Source organism: Rhinolophus hipposideros, assembly GCF_964194185.1.
Source record: "Rhinolophus hipposideros genome assembly, chromosome: 10".
Taxonomy (NCBI): domain Eukaryota; kingdom Metazoa; phylum Chordata; class Mammalia; order Chiroptera; family Rhinolophidae; genus Rhinolophus; species Rhinolophus hipposideros.
In genome coordinates this window covers 86,299,253-86,310,282 of record NC_138056.1, presented here as the reverse complement: position 1 = coordinate 86,310,282, position 11,030 = coordinate 86,299,253, and the positions used below count along the sequence as shown (strand labels likewise).

Sequence of the window (11,030 nt, the reverse complement as noted above, 5' to 3'; positions counted from 1 at the left end):
CTCCCACTGGCCAAATGTGTGACAATTTGAGCATTAATATAGATAATAGTAGGTACAGATTATCATACATCAAATACAGTGATACAAACCTTTTTAAAGTGGGGAGGGGTAAGGGGGACAAGCTCTTTACAGAAGAATACAAACTCATAAATATAGAAGGAATAATAGAATTAGAAAATCCTCATTTGCAACCACCATATTAATAAATGATTCAGGCAAGAATTATCGATGGATGCTAAAACCACTGGGTGAAAGATTGTTGGGACAGGATATTTCCACAGTATCAAAGTATGGTCCCATAGATCGCCAAGAACAAAGATACTATTATACTATTGAAACTATTGAACAATTATACTATTGAAATCAAGTGGATACCATTTTAATTAAATGACCAAATTATTACATGCCTCCTGATGTGGTACACTGAGGACACACCATCATCTATGCAGTACTATTGTCACAATTGTTTAACGTGATCCCTATTGCAAAAAGTATCTGACAAGTCCATATTGAAGGACATTCTGCAAAACAACTGAGCTAGACTCTTTGAAAGATATGAAAGTCATGAAAGATTTTTTCTCTTCTTTTTTTTTTTATATGTGACACTGCTTTCTCTTTATTTAGGGCTTAGGAAGAAAATCAAATTTGATCACATTTTACCTTTGTTAAAAAACCTAGTTTTACATAGATAGAACCAAATGATCAGAGAAATAATTTCTTCTGTAAAAACTGGCTAAATTTTATTTTAAAAATCTAGCATACAATGCAATTCAAATTATATAAAGACTGCTAGGGATCATAATATTTCAAATGTATGACAGTTGTAACTCCATTCTAACAGATATGAAAGTATTTCATCCCATGTTGCTTCGGTCCAAAGAGTAGAGCTGAATTAGTAAGTGTAAACTAAGTACCTAATCTTATGCCAACATTAATTCAGATTGTTGGCAGTAGAAATATCCACAATGAATAGCACTACTGTAACAAAGTATAATAAAACAATATTTTTCAGAACACATCACAGTATCAGATAAATTTATGAGAAAAATATAAAGGAACAAAAAAAGATGAAGCAGCTACCACAAACAAAAAATAGTGTCTCCTCCATAACTGTATTTGAAGGGGTGAAAACATGATATCAGAGATTTGATAATGCAAATACGAAAGGAAACTGGATATTGTGTTTATTTCTTATTTTATACAACTCTTACTCTTTATGAAAATGGTTATAGTCATACTCATAAAAGTGTAACCCATGGCATCTGAAAGCAAACATTCTTTGTAATTATTTAAACCGGCCTTTTAAAAAGATATAATACAAAAATCTGTGCTCTATGAGCAGTCCTCCACAGTGCATTATAACAATAAGGCTTGCTTTTAGTACAAAGACTAAGTAAGTGGGAGTCATAAACCACTGGATTTAACAAACATCATTTTATAGTTGCTTTTGGCACCTTTTGTGTGAGGGGGATCTACCAGTTCATCAGGGTGTTCAGTAGCTTGGAGTTCTTCAGCAGATTCTTCTTTCGCTGACTGTAACTCACTTTCAGAGTCATCTGGACTTTCAAGATCAAGTGAATTTCTTCCTCTTCTTCCTCTTCCTCTTCCCTTTCCTCTCCTTTCCCCTTCCCCTTCCCCTTCCCCTTCCCCTTCTTCTTCTCCTCCTCTCACCACATAACCTTCTCCATCATGATCTTCTACCTCATTGAAGCCAGGTCTATAATGTCATGAATATCTTCCTGATAATTTACTACCCATACTTTGCTGATATTGAGACTCTAGTTCTTCATTACTTTTCTTGTCTTCTTCCCCTAAATCCGCTGCCTCCCAATTGCTAGATCCAAGATTGTTACCTAGGAAGCTGAACACTTCATCTCTGTGTGGATGGGACCCCTTGGGAGCACTCATCCTTTCAGGGACCCCTATCAGAAATACTAAACCACTCCCCATTCTCCTCATCCTGCAATTAGCCACCAGCCCAAGCAGCGCCACTCCAGAATGCCTCATGAAAGATCTTAAAATGGGATTATAAGAGAGTAAAGAATTGTGATAACTTTATGCAATGTATAATCCTGGATTGGATTCTAGATTTTAAAAAAGCTCTAAAAGACATCTTTTGAAAAATTGGAGACATTTAAATATGAACTGTGTGTGTATATATATATATATATATATATATATATATATTAAATCCATTATTATTTCAACATGAGTTGATTCCTACTAATCTGTGAGCACCTTGCACCTTGAAGTAGAAACTGTTTTATTTTTTATTTTTTTAAAGATTTTATTGGGGAAAGGGAACAGGACTTTATTGGGGAACAGTGTGTACTTCCAGGACCCCTTCCAAGTCAAGTTGTTGTCCTTTTAATCTTAGTTGTGGAGGGCGCAGCTCAGCTCCAGGTCCAGTTGCCATTGCTAGTTGCAGGGGGCGCTGCCCACCATCCCTTGTGGGAGTCCAACCGGCAACCTTGTGGTTGAGAGCCCACTGGCCCATGTGGGAATCAAACCTGCAGCCTTCGGTGTTAGGAGCATGGAGCTCTAACCGCCTGAGCCACCGGGACGACCTTGAACTGTATATTAACAAATACATTTCTTGAGTGTGAGAATTATATTGTCATGTAGAAGAATATCCGTGTTTAGAGCAATACAGGCCAAAATACATAGGGGTGAAGTTTCACATCTGCAACTAACTTTCAAATGGTTCAACAACAAATAATGTGTATTTATGTGTATACAGAGATATTAGGAAAACATATCAGAATATTAACATTCCAGAGGTGAGGAGTATTCTTGCAACTTTTTTTATATGTTTGAAAATTTCCAAAATAAAATGATAGGAAAGTTAACTTAATCTGGGTGTTGGTTACAGAGGCATTAATATATACGTTAAAAAAATCATTGAACTGTACGCTTAAGATTTGTGCATTTTTTATATTTTGCTCTAAATATAAATTAGAGAGAGACACTTTAAATGGCTGTTTATTAGATAAAGTAGGAACTCTTCCGTCTGGTTTGGTTTTAGCGAAACTCATTCGCCTGGTCCTCTGATCTACGGCCATGAAAATGCAGTGCCTAGTACACTGTAGGCTCCGGCTCAGCAGATACATGTTGAATTGTGAAGTTCAACCACAAATTGTCCCATTTTATCTCACCTTCATCTCTTCCCTTCCCTGACCACCTTCCCAGTCTAAAAGATCTTTGCTCTCAACTTTGGAGCACTTAAAATGTTTTCAGCAATTCTTCGGCGGGTTCTATGAAAGTGATTAATCTAAATTTTCTGAACTCTTATCTAAATCTTGTATTGAATCCTGACAACGAACCTGTGAATCTGGTAAGAAACAGGAGCTCATGGAGATTACCCAAGGTCACACTCTTATAATGCAGTGGGTCTGGGATTAGAATTTAAGGTTTACTCCGGGCCAGGTACTTTAAACGTTTATTTTGTTTTACCTCTGTCCCAAACAGCCTAACCACAGGTTAAATGTTCAAATTGTGCTTATTGAGAACTGCATTAGTTTCTTACAGAAAATACTGTGTTCTTTTACTAGACCTTTCCCATACTGTGAAAACTCGGGGACAGTGATTGGTAGGAAGAGGCATTCACTAAAAAATTTTTGAAGATGGGAAATACACGAGTCCAGCCCCTAAGGGGCGCTGTCTTCGCCCTACGAGCAGTGTAACCCGCTCCGTAAATCAAATTCTTAGGGGGTGGACTCCGCTCTGGGAGACGCGGAAACTCAGGCGGAGGCCCCGCCCGACCCACTGCGCATGCGCCCTCCGGCCCCGCCCACTCCTATTGCGGCCCCCGCTTCTGTTCAGGTAGGGGGAGGCATCTCCTGAGAGTGGGACTAGAGGGGGATTCTCAGATCCTGGGGCTCCTTTGCTGGAGCCCCAGTAAAGGTTGCCCCAACTTTCGATACAACCCGGATCTATTCCTGCGGCTGCCCCTTCCGGGGTGGGGGAGCAATTCTTGGGTCTGGGGGCTGCCGAGGCACTGCCAGTGACCAGCACACACGCTTGCTCCTCTATGTCGCATCAGTTCTGTGTCTCCGCACTCCTTCAGCTCCTGCACCCGGGCCAGGATTCATTCCCAGGGAGACTCTGGTGTCCTGGGTAGCTTGAGGACACGGAGCTGGGCAGAGGCCGAGAGCCCGCCGCCTCTCTCCTTCCTACCCATTCTTGCCGCCTGGCTCCACCCTGTCGGGCTGAGCCACTCAGCGCCTGAAGCGGTGCCTCCGGGAGACTACGTGTGGTCGTCTTCTGCTCGGCTGGCGCGTGTCTTCTGCTCCAGTTGCTTTCCCAGCCGAGCGGAAAAGCCGGGGGGGGGGGGGGACGGGGGGGAGCATGCTGCCCGGATCCTGGGAACCTGGGCGGTTCGGCACTGCCCCCTGAAGTCTATGGGTGCGTTTTCTCGCTCACAGGCAGTCTGTTCACCCACCCTGCAGCCCCCAGCCAGCCAGACGGAAGCCCGCACTAATATCGCAGGGTAAAGGGGACCAGAGGCAGCTCAGTGACCCTACTACAACCCCAACCCCCTAGTAGGGTTTTAGATGTTACACTGAATCGGGAAGTTCCTGCTGGCTTACAACTCTGCAGCTATCAATAAAAAGTTACAGGGAGTTACAGGGCTTGAGGTCAGCTCTAGAAGACTTGGAAGTGGGGTTGTTGGGAGTATATGTGTCCGATTGAATGTATGTGTTTAGAAACTAACCCAGCACCTGGTGCAGTGCCTGGTAACCAGTAAAACCCTCAATAAACCTTTGTTGAATAAATTAGAAGGTAGTGACTGAGGGAACAGGGATAGAAAGGGCTACTGTACGCATCCCACCCCTGCGTCCCCTGGGCTCAAGCAGACAAAAGTAATTAGGTTGAGCTTTTAATCACAGCTGATTTCACAGGTGAACAAGGAAGAACAGGGAAACGCAGAAATCGTGGGGACACAGGGTGCTGGCCTGGCTCACAGGCACTGCCTACCTCTGGGATCCCCTCTTAGCCCCCACAGCTTGGCTGTCAATAATCTGTTTTCTTGTCTTCCTCAGGACACTGGGTTCAGGAACCTCCCTAGGCTTAATGATTGTCCAGAAGGGGGCTATAAAGGGAGCCTGGGAGGCTGGGTGGAGGAGGGAGCAGAAAAAGCCTAACTCAGCAGATCTGGGCACTGAGATCTGACCACAAGCAGGAGCTGTGGTCAGAGGCTCCGTGTCCTAGCCAGTAGGGCCAGTAGGGCTGGCTGGCTTCCACCATGGCAGCCCGAGGCTACGGCTATTATCGCGTTGTGATCTTCTCGGCCATGTTCGGAGGTTACAGCCTGTACTACTTCAACCGCAAGACCTTCTCCTTTGTCATGCCATCGTTGGTGGAGGAGATCCCTTTGGACAAGGATGACTTGGGTGAGCCCTGGAAGAGCAGGGTGGTGGGACACAGGATCAGCAGGATGAGCGTTTGTGACGATGTGGTGTGTACAGGCATGTATTGTGTGTGGAATGTTTGCACAGCAAAGGCTCGGGGACAGTTTCCATGTACTGGATGAAGAGGCCCTGAGATCTGTGTGTGGATGTGGGTAAAGGATCCTGAGTATGATCCATGCGTGTCTGAGGAGGACTGCTTATCTGATATGTCTGTGATCCACATGTGCCCCCAGCACACTGTTTATGCTGAGTATGTTTAGAGTTCTGAATGCACACAGCTGTGTGGGTGCATGCTAACTAGGATCGCAGGGTGCATGCTGGCCACTAACACTGTGAGCATTGGAAACTGAGGAATTGGCACAATGATTTCATCTGGCCTAGCAGGTTACCTTTCGGGAGGAATAGGGTCCCTGCCTCCAATTCTAAGCCCTTTGTCCCATGTTCAAAGGTGGGGCAACAGAGCTGCCAGAGGCCCTGGCTTGGCATCTGTGGTCAGGGAGGAATCAGGCATGTGCAAATCCCAGGGAGGGGAGCTGCCTGTCCTGCCTCCTTCCTGCCCCCTGACAGCTGTAACTGGAACTCTCCAAGAGGCTGAAAAGTCATGGGTCAGCCGGGGGCTAATGCTGATGGTGAGGCAAGAAGAGTAGCAGGGCTCCATGAACAAGTGTCTGGATTCCAACACAGGCTCCTCCCATTCCTCTTGGAAGGAGTTCTCTCACCTTGCTGGGCACCTCTACACACCTGACCCCATGCTTCCTTAACCCCTTCTGTGCTTTTGCTCTGGCCTCTAACCCCCCAGGTGTCCTCTTCCCTGCTCCTTTTCCCTGCAGGGCTCATCACCAGCAGCCAGTCAGCAGCCTATGCCATCAGCAAGTTTGTGAGTGGGGTGCTGTCTGACCAGATGAGCGCTCGCTGGCTCTTTTCTTCTGGGCTGCTCCTGGTTGGCCTGGTCAACATAGTCTTTTCCTGGAGCTTCACAGTGCCTGTCTTCACTGCTCTCTGGTTCCTCAATGGCCTTGCACAGGGGCTGGGGTGGCCCCCATGTGGAAAGGTGCTGCGGAAGGTGAGTGTCTACTCCCAAGAAGCCTGTTTAGTTTCACCTAGACCAGGGGTGTCCAAACTTTTTTCAACATTTTTCACCAAGGGCCAAATACACAAACAGCCCGGCCACTCACTCAAGGTGAAGTATGTATTGCCTCACCTGGTTTATTTAACTAAATATATTTTTGGAATTTGCTGCGGGCCAATTAACAATGGATGATGGGCCGCAGTTGGCCACGGGCCGCAGTTTGGACACCCCTGGCCTAGAGGATACCTGAAGAGCATGTGGGAGCAGTGGCACCTCCACCCCCACCCAGAGCAGGTTCCTCAGGAGTTCCAGTCCAGCTCCTGTTGCCTGTCAAGATATTTTAGGAGCCTGAACATGGTGAGACCAGGTGGCAAATGAGGGAAATGGCCTTGCCAAGTAGAAGCACACTCTCCATCCCTGTAATGTGAGCTTCTGGGTCTGCCCCACTTGATCCCTCCTTCAACATGGACTGTAGGCTGGGCACCTACTCTGTCCCCCTCTGCCCCACAGTGGTTTGAGCCATCTCAGTTTGGCACTTGGTGGGCCATCCTGTCAACCAGCATGAACCTGGCTGGAGGGCTGGGCCCTATCCTGGCAACCATCCTCGCACAGAGTTATAGCTGGCGCAGCACGCTGGCCCTGTCTGGGGCGCTGTGTGTGGTTGTTTCCTTCCTCTGTCTCCTGCTCATCCACAATGAACCTGCTGATGTTGGACTCCGAAACCTGGACCCCACCCCCTCCAGGGGCAAGAAGGGTGAGCACCCACTCAAGCTGACCACTTGGCAGCTTTCATCATTCATTCGGCAGAGTTTAAGGACTGATGTATGCCTGGCGCTGTGCTAGCCAATGGATGTAGGGGGATGGATGGTAATGAAGAGTGGGTGGGAAGTAGGTAAAACTGCATCCCAAGAGGCAGTTAAGTGCCAGACAAATGGCAGAGCCAACAAATGCCATGATTCATATTATATCCTGGTCCTTCCTCACAACAGAGCCAGACTTCCCTATCCTGGACAGCATTAAGCTTAAATGGCTTGGGTGCCTTCGTCCATCTGCGCTGGTCCTCAGTGCCTTTCATTTCTTGAGTCTTGCAGTGGAGGGGAGAGGGCAGAGCAGTGGGTGAGCGGGTACCTTCCTGCTGATCCCTGGCTACGTGATGGACTCTGCTCCTGTGGCTGGTTAATGAGTGGTGGGGGCTCAGTGGCAAAAGGGCAGCAGAAGCAGAGCCTGAGGCATGGCCTCCTCTTAACCTAGGCTCCTTGAAGGAGGAGAGTACCTTACAGGAGCTGCTGCTGTCCCCCTACCTGTGGGTACTCTCCACTGGCTACCTTGTGGTGTTTGGAGTCAAGACCTGCTGTACTGACTGGGGCCAGTTCTTCCTTATCCAGGAGAAAGGACAGTCAGCCCTTGTGGGTAAGATGAGTGTTGGGACAGGGGTGGGCATAGGGAGCAGGAACCAATGCAGGGGATGGGAAATTCAGGCTCGGCTTCTCTTTATCCCCTTTTTTCCCTAAGGCTAGGCACTACTTAGGCAGCTATGGCCAGACACCCTCGGGGATCCTTTACCTCTCTGGGTTTAAGCCAATCTGGGATAACCCCGATGTATAACATCTTTCCTTTCCCTTTTCCCACCCCCACTTCCCCTGCAGGTAGCTCCTACATGAGCGCCCTGGAGGTTGGGGGCCTTGTAGGCAGCATCGCAGCTGGCTACCTGTCAGACCGGGCCATGGCAAAGGTGAGTGGGCAGAGGGGACAGGACAGAGGAGGATCTCTTTATATCTCCCCAGCATGACTGGGACAAGCACCAGAGAGGTGGGAGCCCTAGGCAGGTTGGCATCTGCTGGTTTGGGCTGGGTAAGGTGGGAATGAGTCCAGGCTACTCTTTGCTAGGGATGTAGAGACAAGGCTCTCGGGGAGGAGGTTTTAATTGATGTCAAGGAGAGCCAGAATTTCTCTCAGCCTAGCAGTGGGCTTCTCCATAGCCTCAGGAAAACTGGGGCTGGGAAGGGACTGGGTGCCGCTTGCCAGCACGTGTCCCAAGCCTGCCCCGAGTGGAGGAAGGGATATTGTGGAGTTTGGCCTCAGAACATAATGAGCAGATCCCAGGGCCTCCCAGAGCTGCCTGCGCCAAGAACTGTGGTGGGATTGCCAAAGACCTGTCGACAGAGGCCTGCTGTGTCAGAGTCCGTGGGTGGGGGTTCTCTGCTGCTCTTAGGGCCTGACATTGCTGGCACTATCTCCACAGGCAGGGCTGTCCATCTATGGGAACCCTCGCCATGGTCTGTTGCTGTTCATGATGGCTGGTATGACAGTGTCAATGTACCTCTTCCGAGTAACTGTGACTAGTGACTCCCCCAAGGTAAATAAGGAGGGCCCGGCCTAGGGAAGGCATAAGGATGAGAAAGCAAGGGTCACTGACTCAGTCTTCTCCCTGGCTCCAGTCTGGCCCAGACCTTCCTTTGCCTCTCAGATTTCCCTTTTCAGTTGTTTGTACCTCAGTTGCTCTTTTGTACTTTGGTGACCCTCAACTTCGGGCCTGGTTTTCTTCTCTTCCCGATGGTCCTCTAGGATTTTACTTTCTGGACTCCAGCCCTTCACCCTCTCGCTGAGCTCACAGGCTTTAAGGAACATGAGGTGCCTTATCTTTATCTCTGGTTTCTCTCACCTTTGTCCTACCCACTCTGCCTTGGCCCTTTCTAATCGAGCTTGCATACATTCTGAGAAGAGAAAGCATCTACCTTGGAGGATGGTTTCTGTACCGTCTTCACCTACCCACACAGGCCCCTGGGTTGGCTGTGTGGCATCCACTCCTCCAGCCATGCACTATGAATTGTACTGGGACGTGGGATGAGGGAGGTCACTGTCTCCTTACCAGTATTGGTTCCTGGGGACCAAGCATTCCTTTCTGGCAGGGGTAGGTAGGTAGGCTTTCTCAGACTCTAAATACTATCCTGCCTGCTCTTGTAGCTCTGGATCCTGTTGTTGGGAGCTGTGTTTGGTTTCTCCTGTTATGGTCCCATTGCCTTGTTCGGAGTTATAGCCAACGAGAGTGCCCCTCCCAACTTGTGTGGCACTTCCCATGCCATTGTGGGACTCATGGCCAATGGTAAGTGGTACCCTCTGGAGTCCCTGCCTAGCCTCCACATAGAACAGGTAGAGGCTGGGAAAGGCCCCACTGGCTCTAGCTTCACAAATGACTTGGGCTCTTCCCCTTCTCCCTGGCAGTGGGCGGCTTTCTGGCTGGGTTGCCCTTCAGCACCATCGCCAAGCACTACAGCTGGAGCACAGCCTTCTGGGTGGCTGAAGTGATCTGTGCAGCCAGTACAGCTGCCTTCTTCCTCCTACGAAACATCCGCACCAAGATGGGCCGATTGCCCAAGAAGGCTGAGTGAAGAAAAGTGCAGGTTCCAGAGCATCTTCTCTCACCTGTGACCTTTCACCTGCACGGGGTGGGAAGAGGGAGGGGGCTAAGCTGCCTAGCACTGAACCTGTGACTTCCCTTTTCTGCTCCTTTTCCCTAGCCCAGGTGGTACAGAATTTATTAGTGGCTAATGAGGTCCCAGCTCCCCATTCTATGCTCTATTTAAAAGACAATCTTTGTTCTTAGACTCCATTAGCTCCTATTTTCTGCCTACAAGCAGGAAACCCCTGCAGTCAAGGAATCTCCTATACCTTTCTTCTCTCCTGGGCCCTGCCCTAACCCTTTCCACACCTCCCCACCTGACATGAGGCTCCTCCTGCAGCTGCAGGGCACCAATGGCTCCTGCCTTCTATCCTAAGGCCTTTCCGCAGGGGGAAACTGCTACTGCCAATAACTCAGGCTCCAAGTGAAGAGAGGAACACTCTTATCATAACCCTGGGTAAAACGGGGGGGGGGTATGGGTGGGAGGGTGGGAAGACTTGTTATAGAAGATTAAAACTAGATTTGATACTCAAGTCTGTCAGTGAGTCATTTTTTTCAAAAGGGGTAGTATCAGGCGGAAACAGCTTTCTTTGGAAAATACTTTCTCCGTGCCCGCTTTCCCCCCCCAAAGGGAGAGACTTCATTTCCTGGAATGTGAAGCTAATGTGGACTGCTTTAAGTTCACGGTCTCCTCTGCCTTCAACTTAACACTGTATAATGGAGAGATGCATCCCTGGAGAGGGGCCAGGAATGGTTACCAAAGGATAGAGAATGCGGCAAGTAACGTCATCCCGGGTTTGCAGCTGCATCCTGTTTCCGTTTTGCAAAGCACTTGCATAATCTCAGTGACGAAGTTTTTGGATTTCAGGCAGATTAAGTAACTTGATGGAGTGAGGCAGTATAACAGTGGCTAATAGTGTAGTCAAAAAGCCTGGGTTCCAACGCAGACTGTGATTAGCTTTGAGACTTGGAGGCACAGAATCACGTTGCTAAATCTCGTCTGTAACAGAATGTACCCCCTGAAGTTTGGATGAGGATTAAGTGAGATAAAGCAGTAAAGCCTGGCTGTAAACTTGATAAATGGTCCATTGTCATCATCACCACCACCACCACTCTAGGAAATCAGTAGCAATTCTGAACTAGATTCAAG

General features: G+C 48.2%; 2 protein-coding genes across 5 annotated transcripts; one reads left to right on the top strand and one right to left on the bottom strand.

Moving 5' to 3' along the window:
* Positions 1-1,404: 1,404 nt before the first annotated feature.
* LOC308503476 (uncharacterized protein) lies at positions 1,405-3,161 on the bottom strand (the record flags this gene model as incomplete). The annotated part of the gene is made up of 2 exons (XM_081062751.1): positions 1,405-1,701; positions 3,156-3,161. 2 exons carry the CDS (start codon positions 3,159-3,161, stop codon positions 1,405-1,407), a joined length of 303 nt encoding a protein of 100 aa, XP_080918877.1.
* A 603-nt stretch (positions 3,162-3,764) lies between these two features.
* On the top strand, positions 3,765-10,956 carry SLC37A4 (solute carrier family 37 member 4). Of its 4 annotated transcripts, XM_081065096.1 has the most exons (10): positions 3,765-3,822; positions 4,067-5,393; positions 6,242-6,474; positions 6,991-7,234; positions 7,732-7,890; positions 8,127-8,212; positions 8,723-8,836; positions 9,046-9,111; positions 9,445-9,583; positions 9,703-10,954. In XM_081065096.1, the coding sequence occupies exons 2-10, from the start codon at positions 5,246-5,248 to the stop codon at positions 9,867-9,869; spliced, it is 1,356 nt and encodes a 451-aa protein (XP_080921222.1). In that variant the 5' UTR covers positions 3,765-3,822; positions 4,067-5,245; the 3' UTR covers positions 9,870-10,954. The 4 variants fall into 4 exon arrangements, with proteins under 4 accessions (XP_080921222.1, XP_080921223.1, XP_080921225.1 ...); XM_081065098.1 differs by lacking the exon at positions 3,765-3,822 and having other exon boundaries at positions 4,926-5,393; positions 7,093-7,234; XM_081065097.1 differs by lacking the exons at positions 3,765-3,822; positions 9,046-9,111 and having other exon boundaries at positions 4,269-5,393; positions 9,703-10,956.
* The last annotated feature ends 74 nt before the right edge of the window (positions 10,957-11,030 follow it).